The sequence below is a fragment of the Meles meles genome, chromosome 15, assembly GCF_922984935.1.
Source record: "Meles meles chromosome 15, mMelMel3.1 paternal haplotype, whole genome shotgun sequence".
In the NCBI taxonomy this organism is placed as follows: domain Eukaryota; kingdom Metazoa; phylum Chordata; class Mammalia; order Carnivora; family Mustelidae; genus Meles; species Meles meles.
The window spans coordinates 30,734,736-30,757,110 of NC_060080.1; the positions used below are offsets into that span (position 1 = coordinate 30,734,736).

At 44.8% G+C, this 22,375-nt stretch overlaps 1 protein-coding gene across 9 annotated transcripts in view; it reads left to right on the forward strand.

Annotated features, from left to right (window-relative positions):
* The window catches only part of RMDN2 (regulator of microtubule dynamics 2), a 64,712-nt gene extending 59,519 nt beyond the window's left edge, over nucleotides 1–5,193 (forward strand). For 8 of the 9 annotated variants that reach the window (XM_045979860.1, XM_045979852.1, XM_045979854.1 and 5 more), the window contains 2 exons: nucleotides 3,131–3,180; nucleotides 3,287–3,463. In XM_045979860.1, coding sequence (XP_045835816.1) covers nucleotides 3,131–3,180; nucleotides 3,287–3,359 — 123 coding nt within the window. In that variant the 3' untranslated portion in view covers nucleotides 3,360–3,463. Of the gene's footprint in view, nucleotides 1–3,130; nucleotides 3,181–3,286; nucleotides 3,464–4,694 lie in introns of those variants that run through there. The other variant, XM_045979859.1, reaches the window with a different exon arrangement.
* Nucleotides 5,194–22,375: the final 17,182 nt, after the last annotated feature.

The window sequence follows — 22,375 nt, forward strand, 5'->3', positions numbered from 1 at the left end:
GGAGTGAGAGCACAGATTTAACGGATTTGTGGGTGGCAGTCTCTACAAGACAGACTCTGAATTTCCAGGAGATAAAGGACTCAAGAATGAGATCTCAGTTTCTGCCTTTAGAAACTGACCAGCTTAGATGGAGGTACCTTTAAGGATCTAGGGAACGTTGGAGAACCAGATTTGGTAGAGAAGGTGAGTTCAGTTATGGACCTTTTGAGTTTGTGTCTGTGAGGTTCTCCAATCCATAAGGTGATTGATATTTGAAGCCCCAGGAAGGCAGAGATCACCCAGTTAAGTGAGAGTATTTGAAAGCCAACAGGTCAAGGATCAACTCTGAGAAACAGCAACATAAAAGAAGGGGAGGAGGAAGAGGAAGCTGCAAGTGAGATGGAAAGAAGTGGCCACAGGGGCCTCAGAGGCCAAAGGATGGTGGAAGTGGTCACCTCTGTCAGCCGCTCTGGAGAAGTCAGGACTGGACTGAGCTGATTTTAATGATGTCTGTTACTGGCGATCTTCACCCAGATTGTTTTCGCGGAACAATAGAAGCAGAGACAGTGCCGAGCACCAGAGGTGAGGAAATGCAGTCAGTACATGTAGGCGCCCTTCCAGTAATGTGATGGGGAAGAGAGGGGGATGGTCAGGCGGCGGTTAAGGTGGTGCCGGAGTTGAGAAATCATGTTTTTTTAGATGGGAACTAGGGGAGCATATTTAAATGATGAGAAAGGGCCAGCAAAGAAGGCAGGGTTCGAGAAAGACTGGGGAGAGAGGAGATAAATAATTGATAGATTAAGGTCCTGAGGAAGTCAGAGAGAGCACATCATGGTCCTCTTTTTTGGGGGGGTGGGGAGGGTGGTCATGGGCTCAGTAGAAAACTCGATGGATTTGTAGACTCGTCGGTTGGTGGAGAGCCAGGGCAGGCGCCACAGAGGGAGAACGGGTTTTGCTCTCTCACTCAAGAGCAGCTAGATGTAGAACCTAATGTGGGTAGAAAATAAGTCAAAGCACCAGGAAACTGACAGAGAACAATAAGGAAATAATAAACCTGTAGCAGTTGAAAAATTGGTGTTATTGAGAATAATTGGATAAATGGCCCAGTAAGATAGACAGTTGTGTTCAGAGAGCAGACCGCCGGTGTCCGGGATAGAGCGGTTCTAGGTCATGACGCAGCCCAGGGTGTGCTCACGGGGGTGGTGCGGGAGGACATCGGCGATGAGGGGACCAGCTCCTGGGGCGCTGGGATCCACGGGATGTGGGGACAGAATGTCTCCAACAGTGATGGCAGACAGTGTGGAGAGTGACCCAGATCCCGAAGTCATATAAAAATAAACATAAAGGGAGAGTGACCAGGAGTTTAACAACTATAAGAAATGGTAGAGGGGAACCCTCTTCCCCCATTGGCTCCCACCCCTCCACCCCCCAGAATATATTCTCTCAGCAAATGCATTACCGGTGATGCAAAAGTGACTTCAAAACAAGTCCCCTAACAGGAGTGCTAGGGAGCTCTGTAGAAGCGTCCGAGAAAAGGGGGGAAAGTGGGAGGTTGAGTCAAGGAGGAGAATTCGCAGGAGAGCGGCATCAAGGGAGTGTAAAGGGCCTATATTTTGGATGATAACAGAGGAAATCATGATTGGATGTGGTGGTTTTAGTTGGCTTTTTGGGCTAAAAAGCCCTACCAGTGTCCTCTGTACATAAAAACATAAATAAATAGAATACTTGGATGGAAGCCCTGGGAAAGAGTGAGACGGGAGGGATGGTGTATGTGTGTGAGCGTGTGGGTGTGCACATTTGCCGCCAGTTGAATTGGGGTGGAGGTTGGAGGAACTCTTCTTTGTGGGCATGAGTGTAAATATTGCTACGCCGTGACCTTCATTTTAAATCTTTCATTATGGTTTGTGCATTTTCATTTCTTTAGGCATCTAATTGAAATAATTCTCTCATTCATGTCATCATTCTGTAAGAAATGGATTCCTAGGAATTGATCAATGGGAAGTGTTACTACTGTATGTTCTAGCATCAAACCCCTAATAGCAGGCATCCATTCAGGACTCCTAGGGGCCAAGCACTCAGCTAGCCATAAGGTTACAAAGATCAACAGGGATTACAGCTTATTTTTTATAAGTTCTTTTAAGTAATACATTCATACCCTAAATTTGTTAGTCATATTTTCTCACAGTCTTCAAAAAATACTGATTTGATTAGAAGTAGACATCCTATTGATCAGACACTACATTATGATTAAAACTATTGAACTTCTGGTGTTTTGTTTTTTTTTAAATCTAACAGCTACTTCCAAATATTACTTTTGTTCATTTTCCTCATCTGTTCATTTTTAATTTGTTACATCCGTTAAATTTTTTCTAATTAGGTGCTCAATAAATGTTTGGGTTTTGTTTTGTTTGTTTGTTTGTTTAAGATTTTATTTATTTGAGAGAGAAAGAACAGGAGCAGGGGGAGGGGCAGAGGGAGAAACAGACTCCCTGCTGAGTGTGGAGTCCGACTGGGGGCTTAATCCCAGGACCCTAGATCATGATCCAAGCTTAACCAACTGAGCCACCCAGGTGCCCCTCGATAAATGTTTGTTAAATGCAAAAGTGTAGAGGAGTACCCTGCCATCTGAATTTATCACCTCTCTTTCTAACCTCCACACCCGATTTAAAGAAATAACAACACATGTGCAGTACTAGAAAACATATTACATGGTTTTTCATCTTACCTATAAACTGCTTGTTAAAGTCAGTGAGGAGAGGTGTATTTGCTAGCCTGGATCTTGCAGTGGAACCTCAGATTTCTTCAAATCCTACTGCTAGGGCTGGGACTTCTTCCACATGGTACAGCTGAAAAAGAAAACAGTGTTAACCAGTAACAGCTAGTGAGATCGAGTGTGTCCGCTTACACGGAAGGCTCTCTCCTCCCTGCATTCCCACCACTCCCGACCTGGTGGGGGGAACCCTGGAACTAGCTCTCCATGTGACACATCTTCTCAGAGATCTGAATAGTGCCTGGGTCTAAGAAATCTGTAATTTCTTTATAATGGTCCTTCGGAAAGTACCGCGTCACTCCACCAAAGTTTGCTTCAAAACAGCCAGGGTAGCAGCATCACTGTGTGAAATTTCATTGTGTACTTGTATTTTCTTTATAGGATACAGATGCACAGAGAGAAGTGAAAAAAATAACCAGTTCCTTGAAGAGGTAAATAAAAGAACTTACTCTTCAACAAATCAGATGTTGTCTACTAAAATTTAAACTCACCCAAGTTGCGTTTTTTTATTATCCTTTTTTTCTTTTTTGATGTAAGGGTATTGTGCTCAGATCTGAAGGTAAAGCCACATTTCTGCAGAATGACTCCAATAGTTGCACTACAAAACTAATCATGTTATTTGGAGAAATCAAGTTCCCATAAATGTCAGTACAAAATTATCTTTAAACATGTATGATTCATATTTTTCCTATCAATAAACTATAGTCTTCAGAATATTACTTTAAATAAAATACTTAAATCAATTCAATAAAGTGAACTCTAGTAAGTGTTTTATTGCTGCTTCAATGGAGTCTTTACCAAACAAAATCTCATGAGTGCGGATGATAAATGGGAGAAATGGGCAAGGGTCATAAACAAGTTGTTGATAGAAGAGGAAAAACAGGAGAGTAAATACATGGTAACTAGTAATCAGAAATGGGAATAAAATTACAGTAAAATACTGTTTTCTTATCAAATAGCAAGGATTTTTTTCTTTCAAGAGATGCTCAGTGCTGGTCATGACGCCAGGAGTTGGAACATTCTCAACCACAGCTGGCGGAAGGGTATTTTGACACAAGCATTTGGTAAAATGTATCCTGAGCCTTAAAAATGTATTAATTCCTGAGTTTTGTAATGTCATTTCAGGGGACTAGTGCTAAAGAGAAAAAGTACAATTATTTATGCACAAATGTTTATAACAGCATTCTTTACTACAGCAGAACACTATGTCCAACAATAAAAAAAAAGCGGTTAACTGTATTAGAATCTAACCATGCGGGCGCCTGGGTGGCTCAGTGGGTTAAAGCCTCTGCCTTCGGCTCAGGTCATGATCTCAGGGTCCTGGGATCGAGCCCCGCTCGGGTTTTCTGCTCCGCAGGGAGCCTGCTTCCTCCTCTCTCTCTGCCTGCCTCTCTGCCTAGTTGTGATTTCTCTCTGTCAAATAAATAAAATATTAAAAAAAGAAAAGAATCTAACCATGTGAGAATATAACTACAACAGGTTATTACTTTGACATTGAGAAAAGTTACAAGAACTGTGAAATGCACAAAGCATCTTAAGGACAACTTACAAGGCAGTGTACATGTCTGTATATGTATACATAGTGTAAACGTACCATCTCATATACACATACCCATGCCGTCTCGGCTGTATGAAAATGTGTGCAGAAGAGCATCGGTTGGAAAGACATGAATCCGGTAGCAGTTCCTATTTCTGTGGAGTTGTGTTTTTTTCCCTGTATTTCCCAATTTTTAATAAACTACAAGGATTTTTTATGTCATTGAACTTAGCGATCTATAAAGATTCCTCACTACACCTGAACCAGCCTCATCCTGGAAATCAGGTCAGAAGTTGAATTTCCTGCTTGCTATCCCAAAGACACGCATACATTTGTACACTCAAAACTTCAAGCCTGACCTAACAATGCCATTTAGTCAAACTGAGCCACATCCTCCCTCTTTTACAGTGACCCATCGAGATACCCGCATCGGTTCGACTGATTCTTGCCCAAACTCTGACACCCGGTCCAATGTTGACACTGCTGGCTGGAAGGGATGAGAGTTTCAGCAGGTCCCTGCACAGAGCCGCGGTGTCCACAGGCTAGGATGCCTCTGGCGCTCTCTAAACAGCTCCAAGAATGTGCCAGTTGAGACCATGATTGTCACTAGCAGCAAATGACAGAATCAACCACGTTGTGGAGCAGCTCATCCCAGCAGAGAGCAGTGCAGACACTTCTGCTAGAAACTATGAGGGACGTCTAGGCGATCTCCGTGTGTTTTAACAAAATTCCTATTTGGTCCCTGGAGTCAATGTGCCTTCAGGGGACAGACTGATGTCCCTTGGTTAAGTGATCCAGTTTCTGGATAAGGACCCCAATGGGAGTGTAACACTCCTAAAAGTTACTTGAACCTTTAAAGCATTCAGAATTGCTGACACACTTAACAATTTCCTCAGTAGGAAGTTAGCAGAGGAAACCCCCCCCTCGTCATGTTATACTGGATCCCCTTCATGCCGTCTGGGTCACGACGGAACAGTCTCCACATTCAGTCTGCCCCCCTGTTAAAAGCGGCGTCTTTTTCTCAGCCAGCGGCGCAGTTTTACTTCAGTGAACTTCGCACGAAGGGAGTCATGCGAACTGGCTGTAGCTTTCTTTCTATGGTTACTTCACTCACCACTCATGCTGCTGACCTGGGAGAAGACGGAATCGCTCCAGAGCCCTTCCGGAATGATTTCTCCCAGGGGGTCCCTAAGGCCAAGCTAGTGGTGCATCGGCCACCACCAGCAAAATACACAGACTCCTAAACTTTCGAGAGACTTCATGCATGGCTTTGAGAAAGGGAGGTTCTGATCCCGAACTTCAAATATATTCCAATTTCAGAAGATAATAAACTTGCATGTTAAAAGTTCTCATCAAAGATTAAAGAAGTCAGCGTTCTGCCAAAATTTTAGCCATCGTCCTGTCTGTGCAATTTGCAAAGTTAGTTATCTTTCTTACGGAATAATGAATGATCTTTGCTGGAACGTGAAAAACTCCATTGTGCCTAACGGTTGTCAAAAAGCTTCTCATTTGATAATATTTGTATGATTTTGAATTATAAAAAGCAGTGTTAACAGCTGGATGCAACCGTGGAGACAGTCTTCTGGATCAACCTTCTCATTTTCCCCAGGAAACAGTCTAAGCTCTGATGCATAAATCACATGGAAGGGGTCAGGGAGCTGGGGACTGGCCGAGACAGGACTGGATTCCAGCTCTCGGAATCTCGTGATTTCTGCCTTCTTCTCTGAGCCAGGACTTTTTACATTTAACTGATTGGAGCCCAGCCTGTCTGTGGTAGATTAGGGGCTCTGGGAATGGTAACACTGCAGCGTATTAACCCGTGGTTCTGCCTGTTTCAAGTGCTTTACCTACCACAGTGGCCTGATGAGAAGGAACCTTTGGTATTACCCTGTTTACAGATGGGGCAGCTAAAGCAGGAGGCATTAAATACCATACGGACCGCGGGATGAGATTTGAACTTGGGCAGTCTGCTCCAGTCTGCACTATATGAGCAATCCTGCCAGCAAACAGGGGTCAAGGGAATGTGGGCGTAAAAGACAGAAGGTGGAAGGAGAGAAGGGGGAAAGGACAGGAAAGGAAGAAAGGGTTTTAGTAAGAAAGGAATGGTAGAGAGAGATGGTAAGGAAAGAAGGAAAAGAGAGCAAAGGCGAAGAAAAAATCTTTTTTTGTAGTTTTTGGATATTGATACCCATTTTCTGGTTTCATATGTTTCCAACAGCCTGTTGTGTATATTCCCTTATATTAAGTCTGTTTTCATATTTGCCCCCTTCTCCTTTCCCAAGATAAGGAAGGAGGGAAAAGGGGGTGGGGAAACCTGCTTTCGGTGACTCGTTCACCTTAATCTGTGTGGTGGGAGAGCCTCAGTGGAGACTTTACGACCTATTGTTAGGCAGTTAACAAGAATATTTCATTTCCCAGTAAAGACAAGTCACATTTTAGAACCAAATATTGTTAATATCTTGATGTTCCATGACTTCTGTAGCTCCCAAACCAGGATTTTGCTCTGGGTGCCCGAAGTCACATCCTAAGTTTTTAAAAATAACTTTATTGGGGTGTAATTGGCATTCCAAAATGCACATATTTCAGGTGGATAACTTGATGTGTTTTGATCTATCTCTATGTATATCCCTGAAACCATCACCACAAGATAACAGACATTTCCATCACCCCAAAAGTTTCTTCACACCCACTTGCAACCCCCCCAACTCTCCCTGCACCTCCCATCCCCAAACAACCACCAACCTGCCTTCTGTCACCATAGATTGTATTTTCTAGACTTTTGTATAATTAAGATTGTACATTATGTTTTCTCTTTTCTTGTCTGATTTCTTTCAACAAAATTATTTTGAGATTCGTTCATCTCGTCATGCGCACTAAGAGGTCATTCCTTTTTATTACCAGGGGGTTTTATTGCATGGATATACCACAGTTGTTTCTCTCCATTCACCTGTTGAACATTTGGGGAGTTTCCAGTATTTGATTATTACAAACGAATCTATGAATAGTCATATAATTTTTTTTTAAAGATTTTATTTATTTATTTGACAGAGATCACAAGTAGGGAGAGAGGCAGGCAGAGAGAGAGAGAGAGAGGAGGAAGCAGGCTCCCCGCCAAGCAGAGAGCCCGACGCGGGACTCGATCCCAGGACCCCGAGATCATGACCTGAGCTGAAGGCAGCAGCTTAAACCACTGAGCCACCCAGGTGCCCCAGTCATATAAATTTTTTAAATGGACATATGCTTTCATTTCTCTTTGATAAATACATAGGAGTAGAATGGCCGAACATGTGACAGATCTATGTTTAGCATTTTAAAAAAATGGCCAGACTGTTTTCCAAAGTGGTTATCCCTTTTTATAGTCCCGCCAGCAATGAATCAGAGTCCCACTTCCACCACCTTATTAACAACACTTGGTATCGTCATTCTCCGTAATTTTAGCTGCTGCTCTGTGTGTAGTGATATCTAATTGGGGTTTTAGTTTGCATTTCCCTAATGGCAAATTACACTGAGCATTTTTTCATGTGCTTATTTGCCATTCGTATATCTTTGGTGAAGTACCTATTCAAATTTTTTGTCCATTATTTTAATTGAGATACTTGTTTTCTTTTTTATTGAATTTGAGAGTTCTTTATATATTCAGTATGATAGAAGTCCTTTATTAGATAGGTAATTTGCCAGTGTTTTCTGTCTGTCTGTGGCTTATCTTTTAATTTACTTAACACTGTCTTTGACAGGACAAAAGTTTTTCATTTCAATGATTCAATTTATACTTTCATGTATGTTGTTTTCGGTGGTATGTCTAAATATCCTTGCTTAATACAAGGTCATAAAAATTTTCTCCTAAAAAGTTTATATTTGAAGTTTTACATTTAAATCTGATCCATTCTGGGTTAACCTTTGTATACGGCGTGAGGTACAGATTGAAATTCATTCGTTGTGTATGTGGATAAAGAATTGTTCTAGCACCATCTGTTGAAAAGACTATTGTTCTCCCACCAAGTTGCCTTTGCACCTTTGTCAAAAATCCATTTTCCACACATGTGCGTACTTTCTATTTTGTTCCATTGATCTATTCAACAGTATTAATGCCAACACCACCCTGTTGACTACTGTAGTGTTATATTCTCTTGAAATCAGAAATTGTTATTCCTCCAGCTCTGTTTCTTCTCAAACTTGTTTTGGCTATTCTAGCTTCTTTGCATTTCCATCTAAATTTTAGAATCAGTTGTTTAATTCCTTAAAAAAAAAAAAAAACTAGGATTTTGATGGGCATTTTGTTGATCAGTTTGTTTCCTAAACTCAGGGAGATTGTGGAACTCCTTTTGGGCTTACCTCTGTCCATGGTCGCCTGGAAACTCTCTCAAAGCAATAACCCTGGGCAGTTGTAGGGCTTATCTTTTTTGTTACAATCTCTCAGGGGTTACTGTCTTTTCTTTCCTGCTCCAGGAAAACCACTGATTCATACATTTTGTCCATGTTTTGGATTTTGAAGAACAGAAATTGTAACTTAGGAACACTTGTCACTCTGGAACACTTTCCAGTCCTCCAAACCATTCTTTTGTATACAGCAAGCGCAAACATATTAAATTGCTTTTTAAAACAAGTTTCTATAATGTTCAAATGTATCCATTCTATAGTATAAAACAAGTTGAGCAATGGTACTATGAAATTAATTATTTAATAAGACTTTGGTTTACAACTCAGATAATTTGTTTTTAAACAGCATTCTTACACTTTGGCAAATAAAGTTTGCATATGAAGAATTAAATTATACCTTTCTTCCTCCTTCAGTACTTTAGATTTACACAACCCTACCAATTCAAATTTGGGAAACTTGACTAGGAAAAGAATCTGCTGAAAATTACAAGTAGAAACAGCATTAGGAATTATTAATGTCACTCAGCTGTGCTGTTCACGGAGCCCTCTGGGCAGCCACTTCCTGGCAGGTAGACTAGTCGCACCATGGTGTGTATGGAATCATCTGGAACCCAACGTTGGTTGTCCTAATTTTTAAAAGGTCCCAGTCAGGGGTGCCTGGGTGGCTCAGTTGGTTAAGTGTCCAACTTTTGGTTTTGGATCAGGTCATGACCTCAGGGTCCTACAGCCGAGCCCCACGTTGCAAACATCTCTCTCCCCAGTCTAGGCCTGGCTCAAGTGACAGAAGCTCCACCGTAAGACCTTCCTGATCCACATTCCTAGATGTGCTCTCTCCTTCCTCAAAATAGCAAGGCACTTGTTGTGTCCTTTGTCAGCCTGACCAGCCATCAGATCTTCAGCAAGGTGAGGACAAGGACCATGTTTTAGTCACTTTTTTATTGCCTGTCTGTGTTTGCACTCAGTTAACGCGTGTTCAACCAGCTCAAACAACTCAAGAAACACAAAAGCACTTCACAGCTCCTAGGGTTCCTAAAGGAGGAAATTAAGGGTCACTTCTACCCTCGGAGATGATGTGACAGGGAGCAAGCAGAGGGAAGGAGGGGAGAGCAGGGCAGGAAATGGATCCACCCTGTAGCTCAAGGGCTAGGCCGGAGGCAGTAAGCGCAAGGCAATGCCAAGACCGGTCCTTGACTTCAAATTCCTAGGACTCTCTTATTCCCCTAAAAACAACTCAGACACAGGGATATTCCTTTTTTTTTTTTTTTTTTTTTAAACTATAGCCGGCATTGGATGGTGGACTATGTAACCATGGTGGCATTTCTAGGACCCAATTGCTATTTTTTTTTCTTTTTGAAATTGTACTTCGTATTCCATTTCTAGGCTTCAGTTTGCAGTCTCTTGGTTTAGCAATAAAGTAACTCCTGCCGTACCCCAGTGTGGAACTTAAAACGATTTAGAGCGATGGGGACAAGAGGACTGTTCCTAACAGCCACCTGGTGAGAGCGAGTGCTGCTCTCGGAGGACACTTAGCCCTTGGTGCTTGCTGCTAACAGCTTGGTAAATTTTTGAATGAGATGATTTTTATTGCTTTCAGAACCAGTCCCATAGCATGTACATCTAGTGATACGACATATACTATGTTTATAACATCGTAAAAGTTGTCTTTGGAATGCGAAAAAAACCAAAAACCAAAAAAACGCTCCTTTGTATTCATATCAAACTTTCCCTTTTCAAAGTGTTAGCACCAGATGTAACATTTCACTGCAAACCTTTTACTTGCTGAGGTTGGCAAGGACATGGTGCCATCTTAACTTGACCATGAGGAAACCGGAACCAGCTTAGATTTTCTGGAAGTCACATACCTAGCTAATGAGACAGTGGACACTGGACCCCGGGGCCCTGACTCCCAGCCCTGATGTGTGCAGTAAGGGAGGAAATCATATTCAGATCCATAGGATCAGCTTTAAACCATTTTAGATTTAATGCACTTAGGAACTCTTTCTTTTTCCTTTGTTTTTATTTACCTAAAAAAGTGCCTGTGGCCGTCTATCTTTTGTTTCTCAAAACAAAGAATTCTTGAAATTCATGTAATTGTTAACTTAGCCAACCACACAGTTCTCTCCCACAGTGGGGGAAATGGTTCATTGGAGAGGAAAACAGTAATTAAGATGGGCTTTGGATAGGGAGTTCAGTGTCCATATAATATAGATTCATAGGAATGTCCTGGAAAGTTGCCTTACTCTACTCAGGGAACAATTTACGTACATCTGGTGGTGGTAATTTCTCTACAAGATGCTGCTCACAGTCATACTTTGTTTCCATTTTAATTTCGATGTAATTATGTGAATCATCACTGTTCCATAACCATAATTTACTTTTCAGAACATACTTAGTGGAGATTGTGATCTATCTCGCAATCACAACTCCCCCCTCCCCAAATCTAGGCTGTTCCAATGTGGCTCACTGAGTTGGCCGAGAAACTTGGGGATGAGGGGAAGTTTATTTAGATTTTCCCAAACTTAGTAATGCACTATGAACCCCTGGTTTCTTTTCAAAGAGGATAACTTGCTGGGGGCACCCAAGCAAAAGCTGCCCATCTCCTTCTGACCTCCCACCTTGTCTCGAACTGGAAATGCTCTCCAAGCGGGGACCATCTTCAGGATGCACAGAGCCCAGGAGGAATGCTCTTCCAAACCACAGTTAGCTAGACCCCAACTTAAGTTTCTTGTTCAAGAGAGGAGCCAGTGAACTGAGTTGGGTCTCTAAAGAAACATCCAACCAAGCAGACCACACCATGGCTGCCAGACTATGACTCAGCCGCCATCTTTGTACAGCACAGCACATCTTTGTACTGCCCTTTGTACAGGGCAGATGTGGGGCGGAGCCACTCTCTGTCCATCATCCCCCAGGCCTTTCTCAGAAGCCATTGCTATCTCTCACTGGTTCACCTGTCCTGAAAGTCCATTCATCAGAAGAAGGGCCTCCTCCTTCTCTTCTTACTTCTTGTAAATGTTACATACAACCAAATGCATTCATTTGAAGCGTACAGTGTGATGAGTTGGGACAAATTTATACACCAGGTTAAGCCCTACCACAATCAAGATATAAATATGTGCATCATTCTGGAAGGTTTCCTTGTGTCCCTCTAGCCCGCACCCCAGCCTCTGGCATCCATAAATCTGCTTTCTGTCACTGTAGGTTGTTTTTTTTTTTTTTTAAAGTCTGACCATATTTATTTATTTTTAGTTATTTATTTATTTGACGTATTACAAGTGGGCAGAGAGGTAGGCAGAGAGGAGGGTGGGAAGCCCTGCCAAGCAGAGAGCCCAATGCTGGGCTCGATCCCAGGACCCTGGGATTATGACCTGAGCTGAAGGCAGAGGCTTTAACCCACTGATCCACCCAGGCGCCCCTGTAGTTTGTTTTTGAGAACCTCACATAAATGGAATCATTCCTTCTCTGAGCGTATTTTTGAGATTCATCCATGTTTTCTAGGTGTTATCAATGAATAGTTCGTTCCATTTTGTTGTTGTGTAATACTCATAATTTGAATGTCATAAATCATTTGTCAATACACCTATCTGGGGTTGTTTGTAGTTTGGGGTTATTGTGAATGAAGCTGATGTGAACATTCATTCACTAGTCTTTCAAGGACATGGTTTTATTTGGAAGGAGGAGCCTTCCTAGGAAGGCTAGGAGCAAACCTAGTATTGGAATTGTCACATGGTAAGCGTATGTTCACATTACAAGGAACCGCCATGTTGCTTTTCCAATGGCAGCACCTCAGAATGGCCATTCCCCTCAGAAATGAACAAGAGTTCCCGTTGTTCCACATCCTCACCAGCACTTGGAACGGTCAGCCTGTCTTCAGTTTTAGCCATTCTAACGATGTGTGGCAGCATTGCATTGTGCTTTTAATTTGCACTTCACTGACTGATGACTGAGCATCTTTTCCTGGGCTCGTTGTCTATCTTCTTCCTTGACTCAATTGCTCTGACTAGCAGACAGCACTAAACTCAAAAATCCTACAGCCAAAAACATCCTTCTCGCTTGCTGGTAGCTTGACACTTTTTCCTTCTTGCCTTAACACTGGCAGCACATAAGGAGGCTGACAGGAGCTCTGATTTGCCCCCTGCCCCAGGATCATCAGAACAGACCTTCAGAAACCTCACGAACAGAAAGATGAGCAGGTAGATGGAGCCTGTGACATTGGAACAATGCTAGGAGAAGGAAGAGAAATCCTAGGTTCCTTCTTCCCCCCTTTGCTCCGCTGTACTTACAGGAACCCCCACTGACACAATCCCAACAACCAGTCATGAGTTTTCTGACCTCTTATAACACAGTCCCTGTTATTCTGTTATTCAATTGTATGTGTGTGTGTTTTAAGATTTTATTTATTTATTTGAAAGTAAAAGCAGGAGAGATCACAGAGGGAGGAGAAACAGACTCACTGCTGAGTGGAGAGCCTGATGCAGGGCTCGATCCCAGGACCCAGCTCAGACCATGAGCTGAAGGCAGACGCTTAACCAACTGAGCCACCCAGGCGCCCCACAATTCTGTATTTCTTTGAATTGTTATCGACTCCATATGCACGTGTATTCACTCCTTAAATAGATTAAAAGGCACTCCATTTACCCTGCCTCTGTGTTCCTGTGGTGCTCAATGAGTACTTCTAAAAGGTTGAATTAAATTTGCCATTTCAACATATATGTTTATTTTTTATATATATATACACACATATATAAACGTATGTATATGTATATATTTAGAGAGAGGGGAAAAGAGAAAGAAAAAAGGGAGAGAAGGACAAAGAGGGAGGGAGGGACATGGAGGGAAGGAGGGAGGGACATGGAGGGAAGGAGGGAGGAGGAGATTGAATTTACTCTAGATTATAGAGTAGTCATTCCATGTGGACTCAAGCTTTTCATCTGCAGGACTTTACAAGATTCCTCCCCCAGCTCCCTACTCTCGTTGACAATGTAAAACAAACCACAGTTAGCCTGGGAATTATCTCTATGGAATAAATCGGCATATTGTTTTGAGTTTTTGTACTGCATGTATCAATTTTAAAAAGAACACATGTCTTGGTTCAGTAAAAATTTGCAGAAAGCCAGACATCCCATAAAAAGAATTTGTTGTTTGAGATGTTTATGCCTCTAGCCATCTTTTCCTTTTTCTGTGACTACAAAGAATACTTATGTTTCTGTACTTGTCGGAATCATCTACGCAAGAAGACTTCCGGCAGTGCCCGACAGGAAGTCCCACTGTGCTGAAGCCATGAGTCACTGTGAAGTCTGGTTCCCTCCCATCTTTTGAGCGGTCTGCACATAGGTGGCTCACCACCCTGCCTCCGCCACAAAGAGCGTCTTTCAACCAGGACACTCTGTCCAAGGTGTGCTTCACAGAGGCAGGACCCAGGCTACACAGGCCCCCCTCCATCCGTCCTCTGTCATATTATGATGCCTCCACGATTGGGGGTGTGACCGGGGAAACCCAGCATGTTGCTGCTTCCCTGAAACCATCCAATGTAGAGGAAGACATTCAGGGGACAAAGAAATCAGACTTTTTCAGAGATGAACGAAGACCTTCTAATGGTCGATGCTTAGTTAGCCAATCTTCCATCAATTGATAAGATAAACAACATCCATTACGATAAACCTAAAGCATTCAAGATCTTCAAGTGCCTTCTGCATTTGAAAAAAAACAAAAAGTTAAATTATATGTGGTAAATGTTAATATTTTAATATAAGTAATTTTATTACGATCTTACAAGCCCATTGTCTCTAAGCTTCCTTGATTACATGCCTGAGGCAATCAGTTTTTCAAAGCTGGCATCTCCAACATCTTTACGTTCATTTATTTATAAATTATAAATATTAAAACTCTATTAACATATTTATGATAAAACATACACATATATAGAATGCTTCAAAGTATAGAATTGCCTCCTTTCTTGATTAAAAAAGAAATTCTTTAAAAAAAAAATACTTTTGGGGAACCTGGGTGGCCCAGTGGGTTAAAGCCTCTGCCTTTGGCTCAGGTCATGATCTCAGTGTCCTGGGATCGAGCCCCGCACTGGAGCTCCCTGCTCAGCGGGGAGCTTGCTTCTTCCTCTCTCTCTGCCTATTTGTGATCTCTGTCTGTCAAATAAATAAATTTTTTAAAATATCTTAAAAAAATAAATTAAATAAAAATTAAAAAAAAGACTTTCTCAAAATGATAAAAAGATATTTATCTGAGTCTATCATGCTACTAACACAGAATTTAGAAACCTTTGTACTGAAGTCACGGACAAGGATGATATTATCATCATTATTACTTAATATGGTTCTGGAGGCACTGGCACTAATTTTTTTAAAGATTTTATTTGCTAGGGCTCTTGAGTGGCTCAGTTGGTTAAGCATCTGCTGTTGGCTCAAGTTATGATCCCAGGGTCGGGCTCCTTGCTCAGCGGGGAGCCGGCTCTTCCCTCTGCCCTTCCCTCCCCCAGTTCATGCGCTCGCGCTCTCTCTCTCTCTCTCTCTCTCTCACTTGCTCTCTCTCAAATAAATAAGTAAAATCTTTTTTTTTTAATATTTTTAATTAAATTATTTAGAGAACCTGAGCAGGGGAAAGGCAGAGGGAGAAGGAGAGAGAATCTCAAGCAGACTCCGGGCTGAGTGCAGAGCCCCGTGCAGGGCTCGATCTCACCACCCCGACATCATGACCTGAGTGGAAATCAAGAGTCAGACGCTTCACCGACTGAACCCCCTGGTACTAGCCCTGGTACTAGCTCTAATTTAACAAGACAAATAAATTACAGAGTCCATTTAGAAGTACTATATTAACAGAATATAATAAATATTGTTATTTATGTAGGTAAATCAACCTGTATACACAAAAAACCTGAGAGAAGTAGCTAAAAAACTATTTTCTTTTTTTTTAAGATTTTTTAAATTTAATTATTTGACAGACAGAGATCACAAGTAGGCAAAGAGAGAGAGGGAGAAGCAGGCTTCCTGCTGAGCAGAGAGCCTGATGTGGGGCTCGATCCCAGGACCCTGAGATCATGACCCGAGCCGAAGGCAGAGGCTTTAACCCACTGAGCCACCCAGGCGCCCCTAAAAGACTATTTTCAAACATATGAGAGTTTACCAAGCCAGTGCAGTGTGTAGAGATCAACAGCCATCCCCAATACAAATAGTCGGTCAGAGAGGCAATGGAGGGCAAGCCCTTATCGACCATAACCACCAGACAGAAACAAATCCCTAGGAATAAAGTAAGAACGTTCCTGATGCACAGCGGAAATCTAAAGGCCTCAAGGGTTTGAAAAGTAGAAAGACCTACTGCATTCTGACTAGAAGACAGCATCCTGGAGTTATCAAAGCTTCCTCAGTTGATCTACACATTTAGTGTAATTCCCAGTAAAATGCCAACAAGATCCTTTCCATATCCTAAGATTCATACAGAAAAACAACAACAAGAATAGTCGGGGAGACCCTGAAAAAGTCGAGGACGGAAGGGCAAACAGATAGGAAGCAGATATTCCTACCAGATAGGAAAAAATGGAGCCTGAAGCTCTAAGAATGAAAGCGGTTTTGTGAATGAGTCGATGACCTATCAGTGTGGAGAGGCTGTAAGCACACCCAGATATACGGGCCAATTTAATATAATCAAGGGGGCACGTGAGAGTGATTGTGCAGTAAAGGAGCCCTTGGAAGAAAAAGAGGGTAGGAGAGATGGACGAGAGACCCATCCCCCAACCGTGGCACGGTGGCTTACTCTGGGCATCGCCCGTGTCACAGGGACCCCTCTCCCACCAATTCCAAGCATCACCGTGTCAGGAGCTACACGCAGTAATCACTCGGGGAGATCTGGACGCTCGTTAGCTCTGAATACCCCAGCAGGGACAAGTGTGCCGGCCAGGAAGGAATTCACGGCTCAGAGGCAACAAGGCCATGTGGAAAAAAGCGCTTCCCTGGGCACACACGCAGGGGACCCTTGTTGATGGGCCCAACCTGAGGATAAAGAAAGAGGAGCCCGTGATGGAGAATCACGGAGATCTCATCACAAAGAGATGGAGGTGTCACCTGGGGACATCCGCCGCCTGCAGGATGATCTTACCAGGAGCCCAGAGGTAGGGCTCCGTATGCCCAGCAAGCCAAGAACGCGTTGTTGGGCTGCTGTGCCCAGCTCCCGGGCTTCCCTCAAAAAGAGCATGAAATGACAAATGCGAGTACACTTTGCAAACTCTGGTCACAGGCAAGTGTTCCCTGTGCCTTGAGCCTGGCTTGTAACAAGCACGCCCCTCGCCGTTGTCCCCTCTCCTTTCTGAAGGAGCCACAGGCTTTGTAGATCCAGCAGGAATCCAGACCCCCTCCCCCGAAGGAAGTTAAGGTTGGAAGCCACAGAATAATCAGCACCCTGTCCAAACTCTGGGCCCGGGGAGGAGCGCCCCCCTCCCCCGCCTCACCCCGGGAGCATCCTGCTTCGTTGGCTTCCTCTTGGCAAGCAGTGAGGCGTCTTGAGGAACTTGATGAAAACACAGAGCTCCAGCCAGGGCAGGAGAGCAGGAGGCTTTCCTGGAGGCGGATCCAACATCAAAGCGCTCTTCCTCCGTCCGAGCAGACATGTGTAACTCTTTAGCTGGTCTGATAACACATACAGAGCAGACTCTCGGGTTCCTGCAGGGAGAAATCCGAGCCGGAGATGTGCTGGACCAGGCTGGCAGACGTGCAGAAGTCTGATGGGAAGCAAATGGGCCAAAAATCCACGGGGCTGGTGGCCACGGCCACCTCGGGGGTCCTGGTGGCTTCATGATCTATTTCCAGAGGGAGAGAGTAGGAAGGGGGGTGCAGAGCAAAGTGTATGGGAAAATGTGCCGCCTTATCCCCGGAGAGCATTGATTTTCCGTCCGTCAAGGCTTCCAGGGAAAGGTGGCATGATATAAAAGAGAAACCAGTACAGTGTTCAGAATCCGGTTCCGATCCAGACCCGCTCTCGCTCAGTGCACAAAGTTGCACCAGTGACTTAAGCTCGGTGAGCCTTCGTTTCCCCCTCTGTAAAATGTTGCTAAAAATTCTGACAATGCAAGATTTGGTGAGAAAGTTTAAATAAACGCAAGGAAAATAATTGGCCTAGGGACATGGAGAGGATTTCTCAGCTTCCCTATCTTCCCGAGATGTTTCCACATTGCTTTTTATCCCCATAACCCTGTCCTCTCTCTGGAATGCTTGTCCACTTGGCCTCTAGATTCTGGTTGTTGAACAAATGTCTGCAGAGACAGGCCGGACCACGAGCTCGCGGCCCCGCAGCCTAGAGCAAAGGCCGGACGCATCCACGGACCCTGTGCGAGTCCTGGGGGAAGACAGCCCGCTGCTGCCACTACTGCCACAAACACACTCGCTGGGGAATCCGCATCAGTGTCCTTGACTTAACAGGGTCTCAAAATGAGTTCAGAATCCTGGTGCGTCTTTCCCAAACTCACATATTGTGTTCGATCGCGTTTTCGGGTTCTGGTTAGTGGCCGAGAGCTTGAAAGAAACTCAAGGCAGAAAACCCACAAACTGCTCACGGAAGACACTGCGTGAAATGCTTTACACCTTCTGGCTCTTGTCCTCCACCCCCCACAAGGCCATCATGCCCATTTTACAGGTGATAAAACACAAGCTCCCCGAGGCTCAATAACTCCCACAGTGTGACAGACTTCAGTGTCGGCCTGGGCTGGGAGCCATACCCAGAGAGACCAGAAAGAGAGGTGAGGGAATGAGAATTGCAGGAAAAGATTAAATGCAATACTTTGGAGTGTTTTGTTAGCCTGTAGAGCTCTGAAACCTAGGGGTTCTTTGTTGTTGTTGTTTTTTTTTTAAGATTTTATTTATTTATTTGACAGACTGAGATCACAAGTAGGCAGAGAGGCAGACAGAGAGAGAGAGGCAGGCAGAAGCAGGCTCCCTGCTGAGCAGAGAGCCCAAAGCGGGACTTGATTCCAGGACCCTGGGATCATGACCTGAGCCAAAAGCAGAGGCTTTAACCCACTGAGCCACCCAGGCGCCCTGGAACATAGCAGTTTTGCCTTCACTTGCAAATCTGGCATCCAGAATGCTGGCTGCCTTCTGTCCCTTGTCTCCTCTTTATTCTCCCTTGTTCCCTTCTTTTTTCCATTTCTTCCCGCAGTTAGACCACAGAAGGCAATTACTGGCTCTGGCTAGCCAGTGGAAATCTCCCGATCCCCATGAGAGCCCTTCGCAGACTTTCCACTGGAGGGCCTCAGCCTGGCCTTGCAGGGAACCGGGGGCGGCCTGGTCCCTAGGGCATGCTGGCAGCCGCAGGCAAGGCCGCCACTAGCTGCCGGTCTCTCTGCACCAGGCGCTTGGGCCTTCCTTCCCTTGGGGAGGTTTTGGTTTTTCCCTACCATCAAATAAGCCGAGTGTTCTGTGTAACTGGTTCGGTTATCGTGGTACATGGGGGAAGGAGCCAAGGAGAAAACTGATACTCCGTGTTGTGCAAGCTGTTTTCTGGGAAATTCAGCACCGTCTCCTGCGTGGCTCAGGGCTATGGCCCGCTGTCTGCAGCCTGTGCTGGGGGGCCGTCTGCATCTGCAGGCGAGGGGCCCCCGCATTTGGGGGCATGGTCTGCGGGTTCCTTCGACTTCCCGAGCTGTGGTTCAAGCACACACCTTCAGTCTCTGCACCCACAGCATCTCGAATGAACCCTGCCCCACAGCAGGCACCCAGGGCAAGCCTTTTGAAATCAAAAGGAAAGGTGGGTTGATGACAGTGGGGCCTTGTCAGAACCTCACAGGGTTGAGACAACAGGTAGACCTCCGGATAGGTACAGACACTTTGGTCTCACGGACCCGATTGTGGAGCCCGTATCTGAGGACCCACATCAGGTCTTTGCCTCCACCAGGCCAGCCCTGCCTTGAGAGGTTCTGCCCCCTCAGCACTAGGAGGGTCAGGCCCGTGCTTCCGGGGCTAGTATGTCGCCTAGAAGCCAAGCCGGAAGTGTAGGGGTTTTTTGCACCCAACCTTGATTTGAAATTTTTAAATGATGATGAAAATACAGTAATGGTTTTCTTAAAGCAACAGTTAAAAGCCAGATGCTATTCAACAGTCCATATTACACATAATTCATGTATATGTGTGTGATTTTAATGCACATGATTGTCCTGGAAAATCAGTCTTCATTTTGGGATTGTCCTTTAGGGTTTTACTCATTTGGGATTGGTCTTATTTCACAAATGCAAAAACTATTGTCCAGAAAGGCTAAATAACTTGCCTAAGGTCATAAAACTAGTGAGTCACAAAACATGATTCGAACTCAGAGCTGTCTGGTTCCTAAATCCGCAGGTCGGCCGTGCCGTCGATGGCAAGTGACAAGAACTCGGAGCATTGCCAGGCACTCCTATTTTTGCACTTCTTTCTCCGAAGCAGTGACTTCCTTTACATGAGGGCACAGTCTCTCCTATGTCACCCCCCGCTCCTCTGAGACGTCTTTCTGTGTTGATGGAACATTCCCCCTCCTTTTCACTCCTGCTGTTAACCAGAAGGCCCCACTTCCACGCGCGGAGGAATCAGGTTTGCTGACAGATGAGGCAAGACCCCACTTCCTCCCCTGCCACAAAGCCATCCACTGTCTGAGGCTGAACCACGTGTTCCCTGAGGAGTCAGGAAGGATAGCAGGAAGGGCACGCGCGAGCTGGCCCTGCCCTCCCAAGACCCTGATGTCTCCTGTTTCACTCCCAGCCCCCAGATGCCAAGGACCAGGCCCTGCTGTGAAGAATCAAGAAGACAAGCAAAGGAAACGTGCCCAGCCCCGTGCCTGACAAAGCCACAGTAAGCCCTACTGGCCTCCCTCCCACTTCCCGGTAGCCCCTCCTCTCCTCGGCTGTCCCACCAGGCCACCCTCCCAGCGGGGCGCCCTGCGCTTCCAGCTCAGTTCACAGTCGTGTCCCAGGCAGGTGAAGACCCTCGCCCTCTGGCACCTGGCGGACCAGCAGCGATCGGCAGGTTCAAGTAGGGGGAGGGCCAGCGTGGGTCAGGAGGACAGAGAAATGCCGGGAGGTAAGTTGTGGAAAGACTGAGGATGTAATCTTTCTTCACTGATGAGTGATTCCTACACAAACGTGTGCGTGTGTGTGTGTGTGTGTGTGCGCGCGCACGTGTGACTCAAGGGTAGCAATTTAAATTTGAGGTCTTATTCCCTCCATTTTACACATGAGGGGATGGCTACTTAAAGAGGTTAACTTGCACAAATTCACACATTTCTACAAACTGACAGAGACTGGATTTGAACCCATGACTTGATGGAAACACTCAGCCCCACATTACAGGAGCTCCGTGTCCCTGGCCCAGTGTCCCCACAAGCTGTGCGTCCCACATTCCACTGCCCTCTGAGGGTCCCCACTCCTACAACCGGCTCCCTTCTGTCCTGCCTCACCCCCTCTTCTCTCTGTAGGATCATGGGGTCCAGCATACACACCTGCCTAAGCATGACTTACTCTGACAAAGTATGTCCTTTGACCGTACATCTCCTTCCTCACGTCCCCACTTGATCCTGAATTTCTCTGATTCTCCTCTTGTGTTCATGAAAAGGCAAGCAACATCACCAGTCCATTACATTGTTTGCAGCTCTCAGATGTTCTCGTGGAGTCTTTAAAAGCTCACGAGAGGGGCGCCTGGGTGGCTCGGTGGGTTAAAGCCTCTGCCTTCGGCTCAGGTCATGATCTCAGGGTCCTGGGATCGAGCCCCGCGTGGGGCTCTCTGCTCAGCGGGGAGCCTGCTTCCTCCTCTCTGCCTGCCTCTCTGCCTACTTGTGATCTCTGTCAAATGAATAAATGAAATCTTTAAAAAAATAATAAAAAAAAGAAAAGAAAAGCCCACGGGACTCTGTCCTGGCTGAGGGGGAGGCAACCTAGGCTTTAATTGGGCAGAACAGCTGCCCTGGATATCCTACCGTGGTTCAATTTCTAATAGAGCTCCTGGTCACCCCATTATGAACTTGGAACCAAGAGAAGACACGACCCTGCATGAAGGGCACATGGATTTCTTAAAGTAAGATCAGAGGGCCATTCACTACGTGGCTTTGAGTGATGACCATAACCTCTGCATCCACTATATTGGAATAATCACATGTTGTTCTGTTGAATTATTGTGATTCGTGTTGTTGTCTATAGGATCTATATAAATAAAAAAACAGGCTGTCAATATAAAAAGACCCTAAAAAGTTGGGACCACTCTGAGAGGAAGCTGCTCCTTGAAAGACATGAGTTTAAGAAATTGAAATCGGTTCTTACTTAATTTTGGAAGATTAGGCCTAGGATTGTTATTTATTGTTCCCCCAACATGCTTAATCGAAGCATCATAATTTGAAGTCAAATAGCAACTCTTAATCTGAGTCTAGTTTCCCGGCTGTGAAAAAGATTCGCCCAACTTCAAAACTCAAGCTGGATAACCTCTCACCGTGGTTGATGTCTAACTATCAGAAGCAAATGAGAGAGGGGAGCACGTCCAAAGAAGGCTCATGGGTAATCCTGTGCTTTTGTGAATCTTCCACTTGGAAGAATTACCTGGAAAGTATCATGAAGGGTGTGTTGTTTTTAAGGGCCAGAATCGGAGAGGCAGAAAGGGAGAGCAAGTTAGAACATGGCCTCGTGGGGCTCGCTGTGCCCCGGGGAGCAAGCCTCTTCAGGAAAGACATCCCCAAGCCCGGTGACAAGGACTCAGATGTAC